General features: G+C 37.2%; 4 protein-coding genes across 18 annotated transcripts; 1 reads left to right on the plus strand and 3 right to left on the minus strand.

Moving 5' to 3' along the window:
- Window positions 1-201: 201 nt before the first annotated feature.
- Window positions 202-6,422, minus strand: syt5b (synaptotagmin Vb). Its single transcript, XM_067488623.1, has 9 exons — window positions 5,384-6,422; window positions 4,105-4,350; window positions 3,080-3,255; window positions 2,892-2,990; window positions 1,961-2,128; window positions 1,415-1,582; window positions 1,214-1,328; window positions 947-1,080; window positions 202-866 (listed from the first exon to the last, which is right to left on the minus strand). Exons 2-9 carry the CDS (start codon window positions 4,343-4,345, stop codon window positions 657-659), a joined length of 1,311 nt encoding a protein of 436 aa, XP_067344724.1. The 5' UTR covers window positions 4,346-4,350; window positions 5,384-6,422; the 3' UTR covers window positions 202-656.
- A 144-nt stretch (window positions 6,423-6,566) lies between these two features.
- zgc:56095 (Ferritin, lower subunit-like) lies at window positions 6,567-8,255 on the minus strand. Of its 3 annotated transcripts, none has more exons than XM_067488630.1 (5): window positions 8,156-8,255; window positions 7,672-7,783; window positions 7,406-7,552; window positions 7,192-7,317; window positions 6,567-7,041 (listed from the first exon to the last, which is right to left on the minus strand). In XM_067488630.1, exons 2-5 carry the CDS (start codon window positions 7,771-7,773, stop codon window positions 6,892-6,894), a joined length of 525 nt encoding a protein of 174 aa, XP_067344731.1. In that variant the 5' UTR covers window positions 7,774-7,783; window positions 8,156-8,255; the 3' UTR covers window positions 6,567-6,891. The 3 variants fall into 3 exon arrangements, with proteins under 3 accessions (XP_067344731.1, XP_067344730.1, XP_067344732.1); XM_067488629.1 differs by having other exon boundaries at window positions 8,110-8,250; XM_067488631.1 differs by having other exon boundaries at window positions 7,672-7,775; window positions 8,110-8,237.
- A 3,483-nt stretch (window positions 8,256-11,738) lies between these two features.
- On the plus strand, window positions 11,739-25,806 carry LOC137106235 (receptor-type tyrosine-protein phosphatase H-like). 13 transcript variants are annotated; one of them, XM_067489376.1, is made up of 30 exons: window positions 11,739-12,077; window positions 12,590-12,671; window positions 13,440-13,700; window positions 14,338-14,598; window positions 14,787-15,032; window positions 15,255-15,515; window positions 15,661-15,915; window positions 16,139-16,411; window positions 16,557-16,802; window positions 17,025-17,285; window positions 17,431-17,685; window positions 17,909-18,181; window positions 18,327-18,581; window positions 18,804-19,064; window positions 19,322-19,576; window positions 19,704-19,955; window positions 20,104-20,373; window positions 20,487-20,738; window positions 20,862-21,080; window positions 21,591-21,848; window positions 22,066-22,156; window positions 22,264-22,311; window positions 22,515-22,596; window positions 22,714-22,804; window positions 22,957-23,030; window positions 23,280-23,414; window positions 23,996-24,118; window positions 24,422-24,582; window positions 24,803-24,938; window positions 25,222-25,806. In XM_067489376.1, the coding sequence occupies exons 1-30, from the start codon at window positions 12,006-12,008 to the stop codon at window positions 25,363-25,365; spliced, it is 5,853 nt and encodes a 1,950-aa protein (XP_067345477.1). In that variant the 5' UTR covers window positions 11,739-12,005; the 3' UTR covers window positions 25,366-25,806. The 13 variants fall into 13 exon arrangements, with proteins under 13 accessions (XP_067345477.1, XP_067345484.1, XP_067345486.1 ...); XM_067489383.1 differs by lacking the exon at window positions 18,804-19,064; XM_067489385.1 differs by lacking the exon at window positions 14,338-14,598.
- On the minus strand, window positions 25,511-27,622 carry si:dkey-197c15.6 (putative nuclease HARBI1). The gene is made up of 2 exons (XM_067489406.1): window positions 26,818-27,622; window positions 25,511-26,297 (listed from the first exon to the last, which is right to left on the minus strand). Exons 1-2 carry the CDS (start codon window positions 27,500-27,502, stop codon window positions 25,867-25,869), a joined length of 1,116 nt encoding a protein of 371 aa, XP_067345507.1. The 5' UTR covers window positions 27,503-27,622; the 3' UTR covers window positions 25,511-25,866.
- Window positions 27,623-27,784: the final 162 nt, after the last annotated feature.

A 27,784-nucleotide genomic window follows, 5' to 3' on the forward strand; every position in this document is an offset into this window, starting at 1 on the left:
TGTATCAATACAAATGTTCATTAATGTGCACTATCCTCATCTTAATAATAGGAAGCATTCCTTTAATAGTCATGTCATTTGTACAACTCCTACTTTTTTCATTGCTTCTCAAAGCACAAAAGTCAGATCAGTTCCTATTAACTCTGCATTAACAGTACATTTAAGTTAATGAAAAGCAAAAGCAGCATTGATGTGAAGGTGTCCATTTTTCTTTATTTTCATTACAACCAGCATTTTTCAGAACCTTGATGTCCTACAGCACAAACAAAATAAGAACCAGTCCAGAGTACATAATGCAGAAGGTCTATTGATGTATTATTAAAATTGTTAATTTATGCTACCAACATTTTACTAGACCATACACAAAATATGCACATACATTTTGCCATTTATGTATACGCATACAGAGTCATACTGGTTTACGTGCTGGTGTAACAGGTACAGGAAATAGAACAGGCAGAGGTTTTAATAACAACTGAATATTAAAAAACATTAGTGCATTACACACACATACACACACACATATAAACATATATGCACACATGCAGTACACACGGGTTCATTGGATGGCCGAAAGGAAACAACCAATATAGAAAAATTAATGTGCGCCATGAACAAAAACAGAGTTGACCCAAAAGTCTGACACAGGTCGGACTTTAGCGCGGTTTTGCTTTGAGTGCCGCATCGACTTCTTCTTCTGGCAGGAGAGTGTGCCACTGTGCTACTGGACGTCTAGGATTGGCTAACATGTCTGACCAGTGGCGCAGCCCAACTCCTGTAGCTCCGTAACCCATGAAGGTTTTTCCAATGGGATCATTGCTCCCGAGTTTATCATAATCAAACACCGTGATGACGACCTGTACTTTCTGAAAGAAAAAGAAAAAGTGCTTTGTCAAATCATTCCCCACCTTAACATTTATTGTTTACTATATTTCAAATTATCTACCTGTATCTGCTCAAAGGGGACATCAAAGCTAAAACTCTCATTAAAGTAGGGATTTAGCGTGTTTTTCTTGACTGTTGTCTTTTTTTTCTTAATCCGTTTCCCATTTTGTTGCAGAACAATCTTCACATATGGATCTTATGAAAAATGAAAACATCGTTAACAATTACATTTCTTTTTCTTCTGTTGTTTTTTTGAAGTAGTTCATAATAATCAGACAGGAAACAAACATCAGACAAAGTATGAATAAAGGACAGGAGGCTTGGTTACCGGATAAGCCGCCAACATCCATTTTCTTCAAGTTCTTTGCTTCCATGATGTTTACCGTCAGTTTCCCAGCAGTGGGAACATACCGTAAGGAAATGCAAATATCACCAAGTTTCTCCTGTAGAATGAAAGTTTGATAGATTACCATCGTGTCCCAAGGAGCATGTTTTATATAACTGGTAATTAGTTATTTCTCTGTCACACCTCTTCCTTCTCACTACTCTCCAGGTCTCTCCACTGCTGCATTGGTTGACCCAAATCCACACTGTTCATGGGGATTTTTATATCACCGATCATATCATGCTTGGAGAAACGGTCAAAGTCAAAAACCTGCAGCACCAAAGTCTTTCCTCCCAACTCTGCATATGGAATCTAGAAAGAGAGGTAATAATAATAATACTCAACATTAGGATCTACAATAGGTGAACACAAACATTTTACATTTTTGTTTACATACAGTTAATGGATACATATCCACACCAAAAAAAAATAATTACAATGACTGAATACAAATAAAAAACATATTGCGCTGTTATTTTTGGGCGGATGGATACCTTGACAGGTGCCATTCAGGGAATGAAAGACTAAAGAAGAGGGGAGTACAAACACAGGCCAAACATCTGCCTCACGAGGGGTAAAGAGGGGTATTTCATTAACAACCTGGAAGGCCAACACAAATGATGACAGAAGGCAAGAGAACAAAAAAAAAGACATCATGTCGACAAAGGGCCAATGTCAAGCAGTTGATACCTTGAAGATGAAAGTCTCATTGAAAACAGGACATAAATTCTTGCGTTGAACCTTGGTCTCGTACTTCTTCTTTTTGTCTGGCAACAAAAAGACTTTGACATAAGGATCTGAGGTTCCCCCCATGTCCATAGCAGCAAGGTCCTGAGCCTGTAGGATACCCACTATGAGCTTCAGGACAAAGAGAATAAGAGTCAGAATGAGCATTGACAAGAAAGGTTAAAGTGGTCAAGAGACTTGTAGGAATCTTTTTCTTGGAGTTATTTATTTACTCCTTATATTCTGGCAGTGGTGGAATGTAACAAAGTGCATCTACTTTGTCACAAAGTACAAGCACAAGTACTTTGTTACTGTACTTAAGTATTTTTTAGCGTATCTGTAACTACTTTGACTTTTACTCCACTACATCTCAGATCAAATATCTCTACTTTTGACTCCACTAGATTTCTAATCAAAGTTCCGTTACAATCACAGCACTTATACCACATTTTATAATAAACCACTTTTTCCTTTTTTTATTGAAAACGAATCACTAGAGAGACAGGCACAGTGTCAGTTTCTGGTCTTCTGGTCTTCTGGTCTTATTTAAAAGACCTAACATATTAGCAGTACTCAAAGTGAGCTGGTATGCAGTAATTTTACATTTTGGCTTCTCACCTCTTTTTCTCACTTCACATAAGTAGTTTAAAAAATAAAACTGAAAAAAGCATCAAGTCATAGTTAATCAGCTACTTACTTTTATTTAAGCAGAAATTTCAGCGGGTACTTGTACTTTTACTAGAGAACATTATTGTTTGTTTATTTGTACTTTTACTTAAAAACTGTACTTTTACAACTACAGTTTTTGGGTACTTCATCCACTACTGTATTCAGGTCCTCAATAAGAATGTTTTTGGTGAAACCGATACTCATTTTGTTTTTAAACAGGACCTACCTGGGCTTCTGTGAAGTTATAGTCCAGGGAGTACTCCAGCCTACCCAACTTTTCTTGTTCTTTTTCCTCTTTCTCGCCTTGGTTCTTCACCTCCCCCTCCTACAAGATAAAAGTGTCAGAGGAATGGATATTCAACTTGATGAGCTAGATCAGTAAGATTATACAATAATGGACTGGTAATCACACACCTTCTCTCCAGCCTCTCCTTCACCTTCTTTTGCCATTCTTCGGCGACCTGTCTTCCTCTCCCTTACTTTCTTTGGCTTTTTCTTTTTTGCAAAGCATTTTTTGAAAACACAGAAGATGAAACATGCCACCAAAACCACTACCAGCACAGCAATGGCTCCTACGGCCCACATGGGAACTAAAAAAACAAACAAACAAAGTATTCACTCTATTATGGCTGGATGGAGTGGAAGTCTAATCCCTTCATGTCTTCTACAGACAACAACAAAAATCCCATACCAACCTGTATTTCTGGACTTTGTTTAGACATCTTAAGTCTTGAAAATTGCCCTCTTTTCAAGAGGATTTAAATGTCACATCATCAGATTGCATCAAAGAAAATCCAGCATTGTAAGTCAGTTTACTCAAGTAATCTGTCAGTTCCAGCATTATTGTTAAAAATAAAAAATACATTTTCAAACCTTGCAATACCTTTAAAACAGAATGAATTAATATTAACATAAAATATGGTTCTTGTGGTGTATTGTTGGGGGGGCTACAAACTTTAAAGCCCTTGTTTTTCTAGGGACAGTTTGCTGAGCATGTGTGTTGTCAGCAACTCCCTTATCCACAATCTGAAAATAACACACTCCAACTTGGGAGTGGCACTGTACTAACAGCCACCAGCAGTGACATCACTGCAGCAGTTTACCATTAGGTGCTTAACTTAAGACACCAAAGCAGTAGTTTTTAATAGAGGGGAATAATAATTATTGTCATGCTCTATTTTCTCTTAGATTGTTTTTTGCATGAACATCAAACATAACTGCTTCAACCAGAAATTGTTTTTATAGAATGGAAAATATGTCAAAAACATGTCTTCTCATACTTCTCTCTAAAAGATGTAATCTGTATTTAAAAAGGTTGAAATAAACTGGTTAATACAAATATGAAATAAGATTTATATATCATAATGTATGTGCAAGTCTGGATTTCATCATCTAAATAAATTTTTCACCTACCCTTACAAAGTCTAGAAATGGCTTACTTTGCAGGTGATTAAGTTCATTCATGAATTTGTCTTTTATGTGATTATAGTCATGGCTGGGGTGGTGTTCTGCATGAGGATGCTCGTGCTCGTGCTCCTGCTCATGCTCGTGCTCTTGCTCATGCTTGTGGTGTTGTGAATGAGAGTGCTCATGATGAACTGCCTCTGTTGCGTCCTCTGGTTCAGGTTCAGGAGGTTCGGCAGCTCTTCTGCTCCGCATCCCGGCACTGATGAACCTCATTTCAGCTGTGAAAACAATAGACTGAGTGCAGTTGCAGACGCTTTATTGCATTGGTTTTTTATGCTCTTTTCCAAGTTGGCCCCAACAGTGAGACATAACACAACTTCATATGTATGCTGCGTAATCCCTTATGTGGATGCTTTGTAGAACATTTCATAAGCATAGGACATCTCTAAGCCAGATGCTCAAAATGGTTGACCCTAATCCCTCTGTTACTCATATTCTCAGCTCCCCCAGCCCATTACCCTGGCTTTCACTACCCTGTATTTCCCCCCTTCATTTTTCTCTCTTTGCTGTCGGCATGTATCTGGATATAACTGTGATGAGACAATATCTGCATATTTGTTGTGTCATGTTTGTATTCTGTGTTTGCACCTGTCACCAAGACAAATTCCTAGTACTGTAAAGTGTTCTTAACTGTACCTGGCAATAAACAGTTTTCTGATTCTGATTAATCCAAAAATCCCAGATTCTCAAATCGTAAATACATAGGGCTTAGTCTCCCCCCCAACATTCCTCTCTGATAGTTGCTGTTTCAGTCCCTTTTAACTACTTTAAAGAGTTTTGTAGAATGACCTACGTATGTCAAAGGAAGTTCATGAGACTACTCCCAATATAAAAGGGAAAAACCCCATGTTTTTATTCAAAGTTTTTATGAATATTTATCTCAGACTACAAAAAAGCAATTTCATGGAAATCAGAAATTTCTCAAAAGTAGTTTTTACATTTTAGTTGTAACTTCTTTGAATAGAGGGAGATAATGAATACAATTAAACATGATTGGTGTCTATTTAAATTTGTAGGTAGTTTTTTTTAGGGGTAATCATTATTAAAGAAAACATACAAAAATATTTCCCATAGAGAGAACTAGTCCTAAAGTCAACCGTTTTTTTAAATCAGTATTGTGACAACCAGTATGATCTTTTAATACATAAAATACATTTAAAATGTCTATGCGTTGTTGTTTTTTTGGCAGTGTAATACTCTTCCTTTAATCATTAACAAAGATGTTTGAAATCATATGTATTTTTATCTTACCTGCTGATATCTTCCTTTAATTTCCTCTTAATGAAACAGCTGTTGGAACAACTTTTACTTCAAAAATTGTCTTATTGCTTTCCCTTTGGCCTGTTGAAACTCTTACACACCCATCATTTCATCGTATGCTGCAAACTCTGGCAGGTTCCCTTCAACCCCTTCCATCAAAGCTAAAACCCTGGCAAATCACTAGAGCACTGTAGTCATTTAATCCACCCTACCCCCTCCTTCCCACATTAGAATACTGAAAACACATCTGTTGCTTCACATTATTTCTCCGCCTGAAGATGCATGATGACAATCACCTTTAACCATATTATACCCCATTTTAAAATATTTCTAACATTACAAACACTTTAATACAATTCTTTGAGTCGAAAAAGTAACTGTTCATTAGACTGATGCAACATAGCAATAATGGTTCTTTATCCATTAGATTGAAGAGATTGTAGTGCATCCACCCCTTCACTAATCCCTTCAGCATAGCTGTTCTCGCAGGCCATCGGCAATCTACCAGCAACTATGAGATATTCTGACCCCTTTATCCCTCGGCTTACCACTTTACTGTACAAAACACATACCCATATTTAGAGCACTGAACAGTAATCCCCAGGCATGCTGCCACAAGTTTGCACCACTACATCTGGAGACCTCAGTGGCTCCAATCCAGCATGCAACACCCTCATCTAAGAGGTAATTTAATAAAATACATACAAAATGGAATAAACTAACCCAACAGTGACTACTGAATAATGTGACCTTCACAGCACTTATTCCAGGACTGTAGTAGCATTATATTTTATATTGCAATTAGTAAAAGTAGCATATCATGTCAATTCATGGCTTTTGTATTCTAGTAGAATAGCTTATTATCTCAAAGTATACACAACAGTGGAAGTTATTTTAATCATTAGGTAGTTGATGTTTTCGAAACATTGTTGCATGCTCGTGCAGTAATGCAGTGCTGTAAGACAACCAAAACCACAAGCTCTCTGGTAGCCTAATGTTAATCATTAACTCGGACAACAGTGAGTCAGCAAACTACCATGATTATCGATGGGTGCAGGCATGTATTTAGTAAAAGCACAGAATGCTTACACATGACAGTTTAGATGACTTGAACAACTGGAAATAGTGTATAACTGTCAAACTGCTTTAATAAAAGACCAAAATGAAAACAATGTGTCAGCAAAATATGACTTTATTCAATTTTTTAGTGATCATCCCAATTGTAAACTGTTCTAATTGACTCAATAGTATCAACTTGAACAAAACAAATGAAGGATTAAAACCTGTAACACATTGAATGTATGAAATGATCCAACAAAGTATAAATAAATGTAACTTATTTTAGCTGAATAGGAAAATGTTTGTTTTTAAGCACCATATTGACGAGAATTACTTTCCACTGTGGTTTTGAACTTTCAAATTGAGGTAATTTATGTTTTGAACATCTCTGACCTTTGTCTTTTAAATGTGGAGCTTGTGCCACTATAGTCCTGTGAACTTTACAGAGTATGCTTGTCAAAGAGGTATTCTCCCATTGGACCGTGTGCCTCAGACTCAGTGATGCGGGTCAGACTGCCAACATAATCTCCCAGCTTCTTTATGGTGTCATGGCTGTCGGTGAGGAAGTGGGCCTCAAGAAAGTCACTTAGCTACAAAAGAATTAAGACAGAAATTAGTAAGTTATAGTCATAGAAAGGTGATCAAGTAGGTAATGTTCATTTCAGACATAACACATATGTCCTAAAATATTCTCTATAGCACATCTACACCTTAGATCTTGTAGCAGTGACAAAACTTACATGAGGGTCGGTGTAGGTGCCAGTTCTTTGGTGTACATTAAGGATGCACGTGTTTAGAGATTTCTGATAATCCAGGGAAAATGACATTGCATCAAGACCACTTTTCCAATCCTCTCTACTAGGTTTCTAGAAAAAAAAAAGTTTACATTTTATGCCACAACAGAAGCGGCTTAAATATGTTGTGCAAAATTGTATGCATATATTGTGGGCCTACAGCAATAGTCTGAAGCAAAATTCGGCCTCCTCTCATGTTCTGATATTCCAGCAGCTTCTCAGCCTGTTCCCTCTCCTTTATGGAGCGCTCCAAGAAAAAACTGGAGAAATTTGGCAAGGCTACATCATCTCTGTCAAAATACATCCCCTAAAAGACAAGAGATTAGAGTACAGATACGTATTTCTTTTCTTTCTTTTCACGTGAAAAATATCACTAATCTTACAGCGACTAACGTTAAATTGCTGTCAGAAAATTGGTAACGTTACCAGCGCAAGGAAGGTGTAGGATGCATTGAGCTTCAGGTTGATGAGTCTGTTGATGTCTGCTTCGGTCTCCGAGTGGAAGTTTTGTCTGACTACGGACTGCATTTCTGAAAAACTGAAAAGTGACAATAAGAGTGAATGGTATTGGAGTAAAACAATGCAAGTTCAAATAAGGCCACTACTTTAAAATCAAAGAGACAAACATCTCGTCTTGTAGCTAAGACGCTTTTGTGCAACCCGTGACAAACGAAACGCTGTTCGTTGTCTTCAAGTATGTTGCTATGCTTCAGGTCAAAGTTTAGAAAGTTACATTAACGTTAGCGCCGCTGAAGCTCAGTTAATCTCGTTCGCTGAAAGCACGCTGCTAGCTATCGTTAGCTAGCTGAACTTGTATGCTGTTTGGAGGCTGACATTAGTATCAAAGTACCACACAGATGTTACCTAAGCCTGGCCGTGACTAACGTTTGCTGAGACAGGTCAGCGTCACCTTTGCTTCTTCACTCAGCTGGTCTTTTCCAGAGTGACTTTACTTTGGCAGCACTGTGTCTACCTTTATCTTTTTGTTTATAAACCAACGACCCGCCTACATCTTCTTCTTCACTGGTCTTAATTGGCAGTTGGCAACCAGCTTCCGGTGCATTACCGCCACCGACTGGACTGAATGTAGATAGTAGGTAGAAAAAAGGAAAACTTGGACTTACCTGTACTACCTGTTCATCAACTCGTTTTTATTATGTGAGTGATTTCATTAGGTCCGTCTTATCACATATATTACCAAAGGCTGATGCAGGTAGGCAAAGTGAGCAGCAGCTTCGGTTTAAAGTAAATCCTGCAGTGGATGTTATACGACTGTATTTCATTGAGCCAGCGCAAAATGGTGGCAGGAGTAGGTGAATTACCCTACTCAGGCCTTTTATGCTGTAATCTTTTTGAGAATTTGTAAGGATGGGCCAAACAGTAGGGAACTGGAAGGTTTGTGATAAAGGTCATAGATAAGCTGCTGGTAATAAATCCAAGAGGAAGACCTGATTTAATCTGCAACACATTTATGCTGAGCAGAATAATGGTACAGGAATGTATCTAGTTGTGTAAAGGTATATATGGTCCTGCCTGTAGGGCCTGACTTTAACACTTGCCAATCTGCTTAATGTGGGTGGATTTCAGCAATGGTGGCTACCACAGTGACTCCAACTAGCTACTTTGGCGTGTTTAGGTTGCCATAAATTCCTTTGCCCGCCATTTGTTTTTTAAATGCTATTATGGCAGGCTCTGTTATGATGCCCTACTGATTGCCTCAGAAGTAAAGGTCTCGACAGTGTGAGGGGAGGCAATATCGATCGATTCTCAGCATTTTATTCATACTTGAAGAATGCGGTGAGTGAGATTACTGGATGTAAAGTTATTGTAATATTGTTCTGCAGCTTTTCCTCCCCTCTGGTCTTTGTCTAATGGACGGTGAAGCAGTGCTTCCACACACAGCAGAGCTGCAGCTGTCAGGGGGAGGGAAGACAGAGCAAGGCTGAAGTGAGACGCTCAGGTCGACAATTTTTGTTTATTACTGTAAAGTCACAAGCAGTTTAAACTAGTCTAAACTAAACGAATTGTCACCATACAGTAGTGAGGTTGTTTATAAATCATTAATTGCTATGAATGATCTAAAACAATGACTGTCTGTATGTTACCTTAACCATTTAGACAATTTAATTGATTTAAGTTTAATAATTGACCAAACAGCCTCCACACTAAACCAGGGCGTCTCCCTCTGCTGTACCTGAACCACAACAGAAAGAAAAAACAATAGGTGACAGATAGAGACTGCCTTCTATTTTCTTCAGTCTTTCTAAACTTCATTCAGCGATTAATGTCAGCACTATTTTTCGTGTATGGGACTTAACTGTTGTACTGTAGACCAGTTAATGAATTGTCACTTAGTTATCAGTTTATTATGTAGACTAAGTTGGTACCATCAGTACCATGTGTCCACTGCTATGTTAATAAGACTATTAAAACTTGAAAAATGTCTCTTTACACTAAATTCCGAGTATAAAACATGTGTGATTAATGTGTTACTAATCACATTTAAAAAATGTAATTGATTCACAGCCCTTAATTATTTAATTATTTAATAATATTTATAATAAGTATATGTCTTCTCACAAAGCATCTGAAATCTTAAACTCATTGCACTCTGACACAATAAGATAAGATCATATATTGCACTGATTGAAAGATTTATGGCAGTAAATATTTCACGTTGAGCTGTAGATACACCAATTGACATAGACGCATTTTATTTACCAGTTGTCAGACTTGTGGTACAGTTACTGGGTGTGGTGTATTGTATTACATTTTATGTAATCTTGGTTTGGGTGTGTAGTTTATATAACACTTTTAGCCAAAGTGCTTTGCTTATCATTCACAAAATAACACACACACTCACACACCAAAGGCAGCAGCTCACCATGCAAGGTGCTTACCTAACCCACTGAGAGCAACTGAGGGTTCACTGTCTTGTCCAAAGACACTTTGACATGTAGGAGGGACTGGGAGTCAAACCACTGACCCTGTGGACTGTGGACGAATGTCTTATCCACTGAGCTGCGGCCGACCTGTTTAAAGGTGTTGTAAATCTAGTTAAAGAAAAATCTATCATGCAACAGTGAACCTAAATCATAGAAACACAAGTTCAAACAACAAGTTGTGGCCAGAAAGCCTATTGTCACAGTGGCTGGTGAGCAAAGGCAATGTCAAGCCCTGCTCTCACTTACTGTCAGTGTGAATCAGAAACAGACTGCTGGTTTGGTTGTAGGTCTTTCTCTTTTATATGAATTACCAGACTCAGAAGGAAACCTGATATTTATAATATATATTCAACTCAGCTGTATTTTAGGCAGGTGACTTATGTAAAGCATGGACTTTCTGGGGCATTAACACACTCAGGTTGTATATAGGCTCTGGATTTATACATTTTTATTAGGGGGGGGGGGGGGGGGGGGGGTAATTTAACCTTTATTTTATAGTTTTTATTCTATATAGAAGTGGCAGACAGGAAATATGGGGAAAGAGAGCGAGAGAGAAAGAGAGAAAGAGTATAATATACCTCAAAAATCCCCAGATGGACTTAAACGCGGAACATTGTGGTTAAAGCGCACTCACCGTAACTGTTCAGCTACCAGGGCACTTTAGGTTTATTGACATTCAAAACTGTGTCAGTTTTACAGCCTAAGACGCACAAACATGAGCGCCACATTCGTAGTTGTACCCGCTACTTCTGAATATCTTTGGATTGCAGGTCTCAAAATGTCATAATAAAGTCCTGCAAACTAGGGCCAAAATCACTGAATAGAAATACAGCAATAATACTATGTGCTATTTAACTCAATTACTAGTTCAGGTCAGTACTCAACACAGAAGCTGATTAGCATTGTTCTATTTGTGAGTAAGATAAGAATAACAGATGAGGAAAACAGTTTCAATTTATGAGTGTGAACTTCCTACTCATGTTTCCCCAATGGACAATGTTTTCTTTGATATACTAACATTTCATACAGTGACTATAGGACAATAAAATAAGGCCATAAATCCTGTCTTTGCTTTATGTTCTGAAAAAATTATGTTGTTGAAGTTTTCTGTTTGCAGTTCCTTATATATTTTAACCACAAGCAAGCTATAAATATCACTGCCTAGTCAGACAAAGAAACCAAAAGCATATTTACTGTGAAACCAGACCAACTGTCAAAGAAGACTGGACATTTATTTTAACAAAGAAATAATTTAAACAAACAAACAAAACAAATACAATTTATCTTGAATAGTATTAAAAAGATTTGGTTTTATAGATTAAATATTAAAAAAATCATATTTCCTTTACCCATCATAAAAGCATACAGGCAATCACGAACATAAACCTGCATAATAAATATTCATCCAACATGAAGAGTGCACCACTAATAAACATGTGAAAAAGACAAATCCACTTGAATGACACACTTCTGACAAGCTGCACATTATGGCAGTTAATAAGGAAGTTACAGGCGGGGCAAAGGTCTTAGTGGTTGTATAAGACCAAAAAGCAGAAGCAACTATTTACTAAGTCACTTGCCGACATGAGAGGAGACCAGAGGTTACCAAAGGAGGACACGTTTGAAAATTAAAAGTCAACACCACTTGACTTCATTTTGGACTGCGTCAGCCTAGGAAGGAATTATCTGCCAACCTTAAATGTTGCTGGTTTTGTCAACACCGTTAGAAGTATAAAATAGAAATGTGAAGTTAATTTTAGTACCAAAAAAAGGAATGACGTTCATTACGTGCATGTAGTTTAAAAAATCGTTACCATGGTGAAGCCTTTGTCTGTCAAAATCACCTCTAACCACTTGCTGCTGTGTATCTTCCTGTGTCTGCTCTGGGTAAGTTTTTTGGTTTATCCTCTGTAAATGTATTTAGAACAGCTGAGGCTACCCTAAACAAAAGAAAACCACATTGTAAATTCAATGCATGAAATGTATCATCACACAGTTTAGATGGAGAAAAAAAGAAAAGATTATTGCACAACATAAAGACAGTGGACTTTTTCAGATGGTGAAATATGAAATAATTCTTTCTCAGTAGGTAGTTATCTTTTTTCACTTCATCAGAGACACAAAGGCACAAATGAGGAAATCATCTAAACTGTAACTGAGCTGTGACATATATTGCATGTTTCCAACAAGGCAATATAGCTGGAGCTTATAGGTGAGATAGAAAAAGCTAAACCAGTAGATAAGTTGCAGATTGCATTACACTTTTGTTAACAATGTAGATTTTGAAGTAGGACGACAGACTTCTGTCAGTTTTGTACACTCTAAAATGAAACGTTTTGGATTTTTGGATTTTTTTGGATTAGCACTTTCCCTTTGTGTCCCAATAAATCTGTTTTCAGGGTGTCACTGACATCAATACATCAACTACAACAGTTACAAACACAAAAGTATCATCAACGACTATTTCAACAGCAATATCACGTAAGTATGAGCTTTGGCCCTTCATTTGCTAACATGCCTGTATTTTATTGTGTGAAAGAAGTTATAATTTATTTTTGATGTGGTAAAAGTCTCAGACTACTCTTTTGCTCTGATGAAACTGTCACCTCTTTCTCTTCTTAGCCCCTGAAAATGTTAAGAGCGTCAGTAGGTTAAGACAAAATGAAAGCAGGATAACTCTAAAGTGGGACAAGGTTAACAACATCTCAACTTACATGCTGCAATATGATGAAAAAGGCAGTGACATAATCAATGCATCTTACCGAGAGAAATCAGTAGAGCATGTGGTCTCTTTCCTGGCTGCTGGGAAAATATTTAATTTCACTCTCATCACTGTGCTTGAGCGAATCAACAGCACTGGATTTGCATTTACAGCTGTAATTGGTAGTTGATGTTTAAGTATTTGAGCCATCTCTTTTGTTAATACATTTTCATATTTAAATGTACTTATCACTAAAAAATTGTGTCATTATATAATTATTAGTTAGCATATTTCAAACCTTTGCATTAATATTTCAAACATCTGCTCAGTCTCTCTTTACATTCTCCTTATAATGGGCAAAAAGTTAAATATTGGAATTAAATGTTTTCATTGTTTATATATACAAAACAGGAAATTGTACATCAACAAATGTAATGTTATGTTTCTATACTTTAATCTAATTTCCATTTTATGCAGAACAATCTTATGATTCCTTAAGGTCAGATTTTGTTCACATTTTTCCTCTTTGTGTCTTTTTTAACTACTAGCTCCTCCTAATGTGAATGAGTTCAGATCCGTTGGACAAAATGAGACCAGCATAACTTTGCAATGGAAAAAAGTCAATGGCATCCTTGACTATGTACTACAATACGGAAATATTTCAGGGGCAAATGTCAGAGGAGAAGCGAATAATGATAATGTGACATACACAGCCTCACATCTAAACAGTGGGACTCAATACAACTTCACTCTCTTCACTGTGTTTGAAAATGTCAGCAGCACTGGAGTTCACCTTATTTCTGTCACCGGTAAGTTTACTTTGCTTTGATACACTTACATCACGAGTCAGGACAGAGTCTGTAAAGTCTCTTAGCCAATAGGGCCAATGCTATTTTTCCCTGTAATGCTGAAGATTTTAAGCTAGTTCTTTCAATATGTCTTTTTACATTTTAGCTCCTCCTAATGCAGAGGAGTTTAAATCAGTTGGACAAAATGAGACAAGTGTAACTCTGCAGTGGATAAAAGGAGATGGCATATACAATTACACACTCAAGTTATAAAGATAAAGATAATAGTGATAAAGAGACAGATGTCACAGGAAATGAGGACAATAATGTGATGTTCATAGCTTCAGATCTAAAAAGTGGGACTGAATATTACTTCACTCTTTTTACTGTGTTTAAAAATGTCCGAAGCACTGGAGTAAACCTTAGTGCAGTCACCGGTAAGATAATATTCTTATTACCACCTGAAAAGGACAAGAACAAATGTTTTACAATATCTAATTTGACATTTCTAAACAGAAGGTTATTACTCAGTTAATAAACGGCAACTAAATGCAAAACTCTTTAAAATAATTATAATAATACACAGTATTCAGTATGGATATGATGTCAGTTTTTAAAGTCACATTTTGTTAGTTTTTCATGTCTTTCTTTATCCTAGCTCCTACTAATGCAGAAAATTTCAGATCAGTTGGACAAAATGAGACCAGCATAACTTTGCAATGGAAAAAAGTCGATGACATCCTTGACTATGTACTACAATACGGAAATATTTCAGGGGCAAATGTCAGAGGAGAAGCGAATAATGATAATGTGACATACACAGCCTCACACCTAAACAGTGGGACTCAATACAATTTTACTCTCTTCACTGTGTTTAAAAATGTCCGAAGCACTGGAGTAAACCTTAGTGCAGTCACCGGTAAGTTGTTTATGCTTTGATACACTTACATCATGACTCAGGACAGAACTCTGTAAAGTTTCTCTGCCTATAGAGACATAGTGATTTTATACAGTATATGTACAACGGCTGATTCTTTTTTACAGCGCATTTCCTCATAATCCAGAAGAGTTAAGCTAGTTCTTTCAATGTGTCTTTTTACATTTTAGCTCCTCCTAATGCAGAGGAGTTCAAGTCAGTTGGACAAAATGAAACAAGTGTAACTCTGCAGTGGATAAAAGGAAATGGCATATACAATTACACACTCAAGTTCAATAATACAGAGAAAAATGTGGAAGATGAAAATGTGACGTTTATAGCCTCACATCTAAAAAGTGGGACTGAATATTACTTCACTCTTTTCACTGTATTTAAAAATGTCCGAAGCACTGGAGTAAACCTTAGTGCAGTCACTGGTAAGATAATATTCTTGTTACCATCTGAAAAGGACAAGAACAAATCTTTTACAATATCAAATTTGATGTTCCTTAACAGAAGGTTATTACTCAGTTAATAAACTGCAACTAACTGCAAAACGCTTAAAAATAATTATAAGAAAACACAGTATTTCAGTATGGATATGATGTCAGTTTTTAAAGTCACATTTTGTTAGTTTTTCATGTCTTTCTTTATCCTAGCTCCTACTAATGCAGAAAATTTCAGATCAGTTGGACAAAACGAGACCAGCATAACTTTGCAATGGAAAAAAGTCAATGGCATCCTTGACTATGTACTACAATACGGAAATATTTCAGGGGCAAATGTCAGAGGAGAAGCGAATAATGATAATGTGACATACACAGCCTCACATCTAAACAGTGGGACTCAATACAACTTCACTCTCTTCACTGTGTTTGAAAATGTCAGCAGCACTGGAGTTCACCTTATTTCTGTCACTGGCAAGTTTACTTTGCTTTGATACACTTACATCACGAGTCAGGACAGAGTCTGTAAAGTCTCTTAGCCAATAGGGCCAATGCTATTTTTCCCTGTAATGCTGAAGATTTTAAGCTAGTTCTTTCAATGTGTCTTTTTACATTCTAGCTCCTCCTAATGCAGAGGAGTTTAAATCAGTTGGACAAAATGAGACAAGTGTAACTCTGCAGTGGATAAAAGGAGATGGCATATACAATTACACACTCAAGTTCAATGATAAAGAGACAGTTGTCACAGGAAATGAGGACAATAATGTGATGTTTATAGCCTCAGATCTAAAAAGTGGGACTGAATATGGCTTCACTCTTTTTACTGTATTTAAAAATGTCAGAAGCACTGGAGTAAACCTTAGTGCAGTCACCGGTAAGATAATATTCTTATTACCACCTGAAAAGGACAAGAACAAAATCTTTTACAATATCAAATTTGATGTTCCTTAACAGAAGGTTATTACTCAGTTAATAAACTGCAACTAACTGCAAAACTCTTAAAAATAATTTTACGAAAACAAAGTATTTCAGTATGGATATGATGTCAGTTTTTAAAGTCACATTTTGTTAGTTTTTCATGTCTTTCTTTATCCTAGCTCCTGCTAATGCAGAAAATAGTGGAGAAAATTTCAGATCTGTTGGACAAAATGAGACCAGCATAACTTTGCAGTGGAAAAAAGTCAATGGCATCCTTGACTATGTACTACAATACGGAAATATTTCAGGGGCAAATGTCAGAGGAGAAGCGAATAATGATAATGTGACATACACAGCCTCACATCTAAACAGTGGGACTCAATACAACTTCACTCTCTTCACTGTGTTTGAAAATGTCAGCAGCACTGGAGTTCACCTTATTTCTGTCACTGGCAAGTTTACTTTGCTTTGGTACACTTACATCAATAGTCAGGACAGAGTCTGTAAAGTCTTTTAGCCAATAGGGCCAATGCTATTTTTCCCTGTAATGCTGAAGATTTTAAGCTAGTTCTTTCAATGTGTCTTTTTACATTTTAGCTCCTCCTAATGCAGAGGAGTTCAAGTCAGTTGGACAAAATGAAACAAGTGTAACTCTGCAGTGGATAAAAGGAAATGGCATATACAATTACACACTCAAGTTCAATAATACAGAGAAAAATGTGGAAGATGAAAATGTGACGTTTATAGCCTCACATCTAAAAAGTGGGACTGAATATTACTTCACTCTTTTCACTGTATTTAAAAATGTCCGAAGCACTGGAGTAAACCTTAGTGCAGTCACTGGTAAGATAATATTCTTGTTACCATCTGAAAAGGACAAGAACAAATCTTTTACAATATCAAATTTGATGTTCCTTAACAGAAGGTTATTACTCAGTTAATAAACTGCAACTAACTGCAAAACGCTTAAAAATAATTATAAGAAAACACAGTATTTCAGTATGGATATGATGTCAGTTTTTAAAGTCACATTTTGTTAGTTTTTCATGTCTTTCTTTATCCTAGCTCCTACTAATGCAGAAAATTTCAGATCAGTTGGACAAAATGAGACCAGCATAACTTTGCAATGGAAAAAAGTCAATGGCATCCTTGACTATGTACTACAATACGGAAATATTTCAGGGGCAAATGTCAGAGGAGAAGCGAATAATGATAATGTGACATACACAGCCTCACATCTAAACAGTGGGACTCAATACAACTTCACTCTCTTCACTGTGTTTGAAAATGTCAGCAGCACTGGAGTTCACCTTATTTCTGTCACTGGCAAGTTTACTTTGCTTTGATACACTTACATCACGAGTCAGGACAGAGTCTGTAAAGTCTCTTAGCCAATAGGGCCAATGCTATTTTTCCCTGTAATGCTGAAGATTTTAAGCTAGTTCTTTCAATGTGTCTTTTTACATTCTAGCTCCTCCTAATGCAGAGGAGTTTAAATCAGTTGGACAAAATGAGACAAGTGTAACTCTGCAGTGGATAAAAGGAGATGGCATATACAATTACACACTCAAGTTCAATGATAAAGAGACAGTTGTCACAGGAAATGAGGACAATAATGTGATGTTTATAGCCTCAGATCTAAAAAGTGGGACTGAATATGGCTTCACTCTTTTTACTGTATTTAAAAATGTCAGAAGCTCTGGAGTAAACCTTAGTGCAGTCACCGGTAAGATAATATTCTTATTACCACCTGAAAAGGACAAGAACAAAATCTTTTACAATATCAAATTTGATGTTCCTTAACAGAAGGTTATTACTCAGTTAATAAACTGCAACTAACTGCAAAACTCTTAAAAATAATTTTACGAAAACAAAGTATTTCAGTATGGATATGATGTCAGTTTTTAAAGTCACATTTTGTTAGTTTTTCATGTCTTTCTTTATCCTAGCTCCTGCTAATGCAGAAAATAGTGGAGAAAATTTCAGATCTGTTGGACAAAATGAGACCAGCATAACTTTGCAGTGGAAAAAAGTCAATGGCATCCTTGACTATGTACTACAATACGGAAATATTTCAGGGGCAAATGTCAGAGGAGAAGCGAATAATGATAATGTGACATACACAGCCTCACATCTAAACAGTGGGACTCAATACAACTTCACTCTCTTCACTGTGTTTGAAAATGTCAGCAGCACTGGAGTTCACCTTATTTCTGTCACTGGCAAGTTTACTTTGCTTTGATACACTTACATCACGAGTCAGGACAGAGTCTGTAAAGTCTCTTAGCCAATAGGGCCAATGCTATTTTTCCCTGTAATGCTGAAGATTTTAAGCTAGTTCTTTCAATATGTCTTTTTACATTCTAGCTCCTCCTAATGCAGAGGAGTTTAAATCAGTTGGACAAAATGAGACAAGTGTAACTCTGCAGTGGATAAAAGGAGATGGCATATACAATTACACACTCAAGTTCAATGATAAAGAGACAGTTGTCACAGGAAATGAGGACAATAATGTGATGTTTATAGCCTCAGATCTAAAAAGTGGGACTGAATATGGCTTCACTCTTTTTACTGTATTTAAAAATGTCAGAAGCTCTGGAGTAAACCTTAGTGCAGTCACCGGTAAGATAATATTCTTATTACCACCTGAAAAGGACAAGAACAAATGTTTTACAGTATCTAATTTGACATTTCTAAACAGAACATTATTACTCAGTTAATAAACTGCAACTAACTGCAAAACTCTTAAAAATAATTTTACGAAAACAAAGTATTTCATTATGGATATAATGTCAGTTTTTAAAGACACATTTTGTTAATTTTTCATGTCTTTCTTTATCCTAGCTCCTACTAATGCAGAAAATTTCAGATCAGTTGGACAAAACGAGACCAGCATAACTTTGCAATGGAAAAAAGTCAATGGCATCCTTGACTATGTACTACAATACGGAAATATTTCAGGGGCAAATGTCAGAGGAGAAGCGAATAATGATAATGTGACATACACAGCCTCACATCTAAACAGTGGGACTCAATACAACTTCACTCTCTTCACTGTGTTTAAAAATGTCAGCAGCACTGGAGTTCACCTTATTTCTGTCACTGGCAAGTTTACTTTGCTTTGATACACTTACATCACGAGTCAGGACAGAGTCTGTAAAGTCTCTTAGCCAATAGGGCCAATGCTATTTTTCCCTGTAATGCTGAAGATTTTAAGCTAGTTCTTTCAATGTGTCTTTTTACATTCTAGCTCCTCCTAATGCAGAGGAGTTCAAATCAGTTGGACAAGTATTTCAGTATGGATATAATGTCAGTTTTTAAAGTCACATTTTGTTAATTTTTCATGTCTTTCTTTATCCTAGCTCCTACTAATGCAGAAAATTTCAGATCTGTTGGACAAAATGAGACCAGCATAACTTTGCGATGGAAAAAAGTGAATGGGATCTTCAATTACATAATTAAGTTCAATAATATAGAGAAAAATGTCACAGGAAATGAGAACAACAATGTGACGTTCATAGCCTCAGATCTTAAAAGTGGGACTCAATATCACTTCACTCTTTTCACTGTGTTTAAAAATGTCCGAAGCACTGGAGTAAACCTTAGTGCAGTCACCGGTAAGTTGTCTTTCCAATACTGCAGGCTTAAAACATTCAAGGACATTCAAGATGTTTTATCCATAGAGATATAATGAGTCCACAGCGTTTAGAAGGACTAATTTTTCTTTGTCTGTCTACATCCTAGCTCCTTCTAATACAGATGCGTTTAAATCAATTGGACAAAATGAGACCAGTATTACTTTGCAATGGAAAAAAGTGGAAGGCATCTCTAAATATACACTGGCTTTTAATAAAACGAGGATAAATGTCAATGCAGAGAAAGAGCAAGTGACGCACACAATCTTAGAACTCAAAAGTGGGACTAAGTATAACTTCACTCTCTTCACCGAGTTCAAAAATGTCAGCAGCAGCGGACAAAACCTCACTGCAGTCACTGGTAAAAGTTTTTTCTTTTTCCATTTGAAAAAAGCCACAATAACAGCCACCCCCAAGCTCTTTAACAATATACATATACTAACATCATTTTGTGCTTGTGTATGCTGTCATTTTCTTTTTTGAAAAAAATTGCTTGTCCTCCTTTACAGCTCCTGAAAATGTTAAGAATGTGCAAGTGTTGGGACAAAACGAGAGCAGTATAACTCTGACCTGGGGAAAAGTTAACAACATCTCAACCTACATCCTACAATATGTCAACAATAATGATACCATACTGGGACAGAGCAGCCCATTTGATCAAGGGACATTAGTTACATATGCAGTCACTTTGCTTACTCCTGGGAGAAAATATAATTTCATTGTCATCACTGTGTTTGAGGAAGTCAGCAGCACAGGATACAGATTTAATGCTGCAACAGGTGGGGAATCTCTGTTACCTGATGATATGCTTTAACAAGTAAAACATCTTTTTAGCAAGCTGAGCAAACCTGTAGGCTTTGTGTTAAGTAAAAGCTCTCTTTGTTTCCATCAGTTCCCCCGAGGGTGCCTTTGGTAAATGTGAGTGAACGTTCTGTGACCAAGATAACTCTGCAGTGGAACAATACGAACACTAACTGGAGCTACTTGCTTCGGATTAATGGGATGGATGTTATCAAAAACGTGTCCTCATCAGTTGTGTCACATTCAGTTGCTTCTCTCAAGCCTGGAACAGCATATAATTTCAGTGTGATCACAATGTTCGATGGACTCAACAGCACTGCATATAAAGACTCCACAGTAACAGGCAGGCCAACATTCAGTTCCACATAGGCATTTACAAAGACCTACCAGTTCTAATTCTGTAATATGCACGTTAGTACTTAGTTGTATTTATTTCTCTCTGGACTTGTCTTCTTATGACTTTCAGCCATAGACTGTTCCAGCGTAAACTGGTATGTTACCAACTCATCAATCCAAGGAATAGTAGAAGGCTTGTTCTCGAAGGCAACTGCCTCAAATGCAACAAAAACTAATGTCAGTCCGGGAGGTAGCAATGTTACCTTTACTGACCTTTATCCTGGCGAGACCTATGAGATATCTCTTGAGTTTGAAAAATACCAACAGTGTCATCACAACCTAACAATCCGTAAGTTTCTTATGATATTATCCTAATAATAATCTGCATTTACCACAGAAATAGTGTGAAACATAATATTTATCAATTTAACTGCAAACCAAATAATTACTGAAAAGCAAAAACAAAAGAGCAGTGGCTATTTTATTATGAATTCATCATTATTATGTATAATAATAAGAAGATAGAGTTTAATTCTCTACCAAGATTATAGAAAGATGTCTTTAGATTGCAAATTTCCCAAATATTCGATGTACCCAACATGTGCGCCAAACTCGAATCATTGGCAACTAATCAATTTTTATTATAGTCTGTGAATTTTTTTTTTCTGTGGAATAATTGTTTGAACATTTATTTCAACGAAATTCTAATAACTCTGTCTTTCAAAAAGCAAGTTGGTCAGCAACTGTTATTTTAAATATGCTATATAAATAAACTGACTCCACAATTTTCCGCATAGATAGAAAATGTTACTGTCTGCTATTCCTGATTTAAATCCGTCTTTGTGCTTGTTCTACTCAGGTCCTCCAAGTTTACGGGCTCATTGCGAGTATGAGGCATCTGGCTATTCAATCAAAATTATCTTGGATGAGACTGATGGTGTGTGGACTGCGGTGGAAATAAATGTGATTGGAAAAACCTTAGTTTATAATAAAAATCAGAACTACAAGATATCTGGATTCCAACCTGCCAAAAACTATGAAGTGTCTTTAACTTCACTGTCTGGAAATGTAAGCAGCTCCACAGCATTTGTTTTTGAATGTTCTACTGATCCAAGGGGTAAGTGAAGTCGATAAACTTTATAGAAAAAACACATATTCACTTGTTATTGGGCTGTTTGGCATCAGTTATATTACTTTCTTTTTCATTAGTTTGGTGCTTTGAATTCTGACTTTTTTTCTTCCGTTACAAAATGTATCTATGTGGAGAATGAAGATAATTTGATTGTTCTGCTGTTATGTGTTAAACCACTTAATCCAGATTTTATTTCTTGTAGCGGTCATTGCGGGGTCAGTACTTGCTGTGCTGTTTTTTCTGTTGATCTGTCTAGTTGTCTTCATTTTGTTTATGAGACCAGAGTTAATCAGGTTGGTGCTCCCTCTGTCAGAGACAACATTATGTCATTTCATCTCCTTGATATTTATTCTGTCAGACTCAAATAGTAAACCTCTTTGATTTTTTTCCCCCACACTAGAAAGAAAGCATTTATTTGTGGATCTATTCTATCTGTAAAAAAAAACAAGTAAGTGAACAATTCATCATGTATTCATAGGAGTAATTCTCCTGCTCTCCCAAAAGTGGAGAGAATTAATAATTAACCACATATGAAAAATATTTCCATAAAGAAATGTGTTACTCTTCATCTCATAAAATGTAAGATACACATTTCATTCATCTTACATATCATTAAATATATGTTGTAACGCGTGTTTTTGTTTGTTTCAGAGCCATTTCTGTGACAAAATTTGAAGACCACTTCTTCCACTTAAGTATGGATGACAATAGAGGTTTCAGCCTTGAATATGAGGTGTAATATATATATTATTATTATAAGTAATTATTTCTCTTTATCATCTTTTCTGTTGCATTGAATTTGTGGCTGTATATATTTGTGACAATGTTTAAAATGTTTTTTCACATGCAGAGCCTCGCTCCTGTTGGTACAGAACAGACACGAAGAGCCGCAGTTCTACCTGAGAACAAACCAAAGAATCGTTTCAACAATGTCCTGCCATGTAAGTCTGTCTCCTGAATACTAGAGCATGTTGGCATGAGAACTATAGACTCATGAAAATAATTTAGATCCACTAACTCATTTTAACTGTGGCTGTTTTAAGCAGTCTTCTTTGTTATGATTTCTGTTAAATCATCTGTTGTTTAATCCTAGACGACTGGTCTCGAGTGAGGCTAACTACACATCTCAGTGGGACCTCTGATTACATTAATGCCAATTACATGCCAGTAAGTATTATTCGATAATTGGAAACTATTTCAAAGAACTAGTCCTTTAATTATTGGGCAAAATTTTACAAGAAAAGACTGGTTTAATAAGCTTGAACTTATTATCTGGAGCAAGTAAATTGACATTTAAAGATTAGCAATTTATGCCAGGGCGAGTGGTCATACAGTGGAGGTTCATGTCATGCTGAGTAATGTAGGACATACAGAAACTAATGAATAGTCAATCTGAACTCTTATTATGTGTCTTAGGGCTTTAATAGCAACAGAGAGTACATTGCTACTCAGGGTCCTCTGCCTTCTACAGTCAATGATTTCTGGAGGATGATCTGGGAGCAAAGAGTAATGGGGATCGTCATGGTAACCAACTGCACTGAAGGGGGACGGGTGAGTTGTCAGGAACATTTTAATGACAGATGTTAAGGGACATCTGTCCATTATCTGTCACCGTTTATCCTATGTGGGTCGCGGGGGGTTGGAGCATAACCTACCCTGGACAGATTGCCAGTCTATCATAGAGAGACAGATACAGACAGACAACCATTCACAGATTTACCAGTTAACCTAACATGCACGTTTTTGGACTGTGGGAGGAAACAGGAGCACCCGCAGGGAACACATGCAAGCATGGGGAGAACATGCAAACTCCTAACTCCACACAGAAGGGGCAAGGTCAGCCGGGGCCATGAACCTGCAACCTTCCAGCTGTGAGGTGCAGCGCTAACCACTCCGCCACCGTGCTGCCCCATTTTAAGGGATCTTCAAACCTAAAATACTTTGGGCTGTTTTGTCAAATTGCGACAGTTTATGTGTCCTGACAGTGTAGCTTAAACATTTTGAGCCAGAAAAATGTTACAAATGTAGCCTTTTTGTTTATTGCTAATTTCTGGTCTTTTTCATAATTACATATGAAGAACTTTGTTCTTTAATTTTGTTTTTGTGTTAATCTGTGTGCTTCTTTTACTTAGACCAAGTGTGAACAATACTGGCCTGCAAACAGGAATCCTTGCCTTTATGACAAGCTGGAGGTCACCATGATTTATGAGCAACAGGAGCCCAACTGGACGTTGAGGGAATTCAATGTGAAACATGTATGAAACATATGTGACATTCATATGTTATAACTGATCAATCTAATTGAATCTCATCTAAATCTAACTTGGTTAAGTAATAACATGTTAGGTAATCTCAAAAGCATATCTCCAAAAGCAAAACAAAAGTGAGAAGAAAGGACAGCTATTAATGGAAGAATATGAAATATTTTAATTTACGGTTAAAGTCTTACTTTCAAAGATGATAATACATGTTTGTTAATGATGACTTCAGGTGTCATCTACCAACAGACAACCACAGACTTACAGTATTTATTTCCTCTTTGTCAAACTTCTTCACAGAGAAACTCCTCAGAATCACGCACTGTGAAACATTTCCATTTTACTGCCTGGCCTGACCATGGAGTCCCACAGAGCACAGAAGTCCTGATCCAGTTCAGAGCCCTGGTGAGACAGCACATAGAGAGACAAGGGAATGGGGCACCCACCGTAGTTCACTGCAGGTACAGAATACGTTTTTCCATTGTGTCTACAGAGGAAACTACGCCATATGTTGGGAACATTTATGTGACACTTTAGTAAAAATAATAGAAAATAAATCAACAGTGTCATTGGTGAGCGCTTTTGGTGCTTTTGGCTTAAAATCTGCTTTGAGACCAACTGGACTACTACATGACAGCCATTTTTTCTGGGCACTGACTTGCTGTATTGTCTGTCTCTTAGTGCTGGAGTTGGGAGAACGGGCACTATTATTGCCCTGGATGTTTTCCTTCAGGAGATGGACAAAAAAGGAGAAATAGGCATCAATGCTTTTGTGCATAAGATGAGACTGAGTCGACCACACATGGTGCAGACAGAGGTAAAATTTGGGAATTTTCGGGGCCGTGGGTGCTGTTTCAGGTTCCAGTCACATTATTGCACATTTTTATTCTTTGCGATGCTTAATTACAGTGTAAACACAAAAGCCTTGGCTAAAGTACTGGGATGCTTACAAAGACTGACAGTATGAATTAAGCATAATCTGTTCTATTTGGAATATAAGGAAATAAAAATATTAATAAAAATACTGTGAGCATACAGTAAGCACTCATCAGAATTAAAAATTATTCTGCTTTGTGAATTACTTGCTCCTCTCTTTTCAGTCCCAGTATATTTTTCTGCACCAGTGCATCGTGGACAGTCTGCACCCTTGTGAGAATAATGAAGAGAACATATATGAAAACACAGAAGGGATATATGTCAATGCAACTGCCCTCCGGGAGTTTCGTAATACCACAAATGACTGAACAAGATTGTTTAGCCTTGTCTTTTATACTTCTAAAATCTACACGCAATATATTGTTATAAACTGTTAATAGGAAATATTTTGTTTTATTCTATATATATATATGCATATTTTATTTAAGTTTCAAATGCTTTTTTCTCACACCCAAATGTTTATTGTTATTATTATTATTACTAAAAGGAACAACACTCTAGATGACTGCAGAATGTTTTCAAATTAGATTAATTAAAAAATATTTTATAGGTTGAAGGGGTAGGTAGAAAATTCTATTTTTATTTGTACAAGAATTGAAACATTTGTATTAAAAAAAAACAAGCAAACATATGTTTTTACCAAGTCTGCCCACAAGACAATACTGTCAAATTTCTATATTCATATCAAACTGAACGGCAACATGGCAGCAGGTAGCCTCAAACTATGAATAAATTTTGCATGGTACGCAGGGTTTTGGTTTCAGTGTTTGTTCTTGTGTCAGTAATCATCTCTGCTTGCTTCCCTCTGCTCACACATTCTCCTCTGTGCCGCTGCTGCCCGATGTGTCCAGGCTACTGGGGAAAGCAGAGAAGTTCTCCTTTATGAGTTTCTGCCTGGCCTTTATGACCTCAGGGTCAACCTCCACTGGAACCGAATGCTGCTTTCCTGGGAGCAGTCGCTCAATTTTACCAGCTATGGGCGGAGGAGGGACTGAGAACTTCATAGCGATGTTGTGCAGGACGCAGCATGCCTTGATAATGTTAGATTTTTGGTTCAAAGAGCCTTCTTGGGCAAAACCAAGTTGCATCAGACACCTGAAACGCCTCTTCATGGAGCCAAGTGTTGTCCGCATGACATCGTAGATCTTTGCATGGGCCTCATTGAAGCGAGCCTCACTGTCATTTGCAGGTTCTGACACAGGAGTCAATACATGTTTGCTTAAGTGGTATCCTTTCCCACCTTTAAGAAAGACATAAGACAATGCAGTATTAGTAACAAAATCATAACAGTGTTAATGCTGAGTGTTAAACTGGCCTATAGTAGTATGCACTCTGGAAAAAATCAGTCACACACAGTAGAGGCACTCAGCTTCACACCTGCTCAAAGAAAACAATTTAGAAAAGGATAAAGCATTAATATGTTTCTTAGCTAAATGGACACCAAAACGTATGTGCATCATTCAGTGTGCAGGATTTAGTTTAACCATCCATACTGGATGGTACTGTGTCACAGAGATGTGGTGATACTTTTTGTGGTGATAATTTTAGATGTTTAGATTAGATGTTTATAGATGTTTATCACATGGCAATTGAGCTTGAGACAACTGAAATCACATGAGATTAGAAAAAGCCCAAATAAAGGTAGCAAGTTGACCTTGAATTAAGACTTTTATAAAAATGAATACAAACCCATTCGAAGGGTTTCAGTAAAGCATAAAGTCTACAACTCACAGTGAATTGTATCTGTTTTCATATCTTACCAATCATCCAATATGGTCCGTGAAGCTCGTTTTCAATTTCCCTTCCTCTAAATGACGAGTCCCATAAGTCCTGCTCAAATGTGCTGCCCACGCTACATTTCTCGACACTCAGTATGTTGCCGTCAGAGTCGCAGATGATCTGGCTCACGACAGATGTGTACCCCAAGGTGTTGACAAAAGACCTGAACGTGTTTTTTTCGTACGGAGAAGCTCTGATTTTAAAGTGGGCGGGCGCCAGGACGCCCAGCACATTGGGGATCCCACAGAACTTCTCTATCCTGAAGGCGACAGTGGCTTTGGCGTCCCTGGTTTGGGGGAATGACACGAACTGATCGGCCATCCCCGCTATAACGCCGGAGACTGTGTTTATGATGGAACCGCAGTCCGCCTGGCTCAGTCCGACTCTCTGCTGGACTGCAGCAGAGGACACGCCATGCGCGTAATGGTTCAGTGCCATCATGACAACCGATTCCACGGACAGCCTGGGCGTATCCAAAGGGACTCTCTTCATGCGGATGCGGACAGAGTCTGTGACGAAATCTATGCAGGGTCTCGTGAGGTGGAACATCTGGAACAAAGCTTCATCGTCGAAATTGTCGAACGGGCTCAGAGTATTACGGTCGGTTTCCTCACATCCAAGAAGATGTTCCTGAACTGCTAACCACACGGGCACAGCGAAAGCCATTTGTTTACTACTCAAATGTGTTTACACACATACACACGTGTACTTTGACAACGGGCCCTACGAACCTTCAATAACAAATTGTAAACACCAGTCAGAAATCTCATGGAAGCGCAATCTTCTTCTATGGAATTTAGGCAGCGGGTGAAGCAGTGCGTCACCGCCACCCAGTGGAGGAGAAGGAGACACGCAGCAGTGCAGCTGTATTTCTGTACGAGAATAAATGGTGAACGATCTTAGTTTTAAGGGAAATTAATTAATAACCTTTTTAAATCATATATCACC

The sequence above is a fragment of the Channa argus genome, chromosome 20, assembly GCF_033026475.1.
Source record: "Channa argus isolate prfri chromosome 20, Channa argus male v1.0, whole genome shotgun sequence".
Classification (NCBI taxonomy): domain Eukaryota; kingdom Metazoa; phylum Chordata; class Actinopteri; order Anabantiformes; family Channidae; genus Channa; species Channa argus.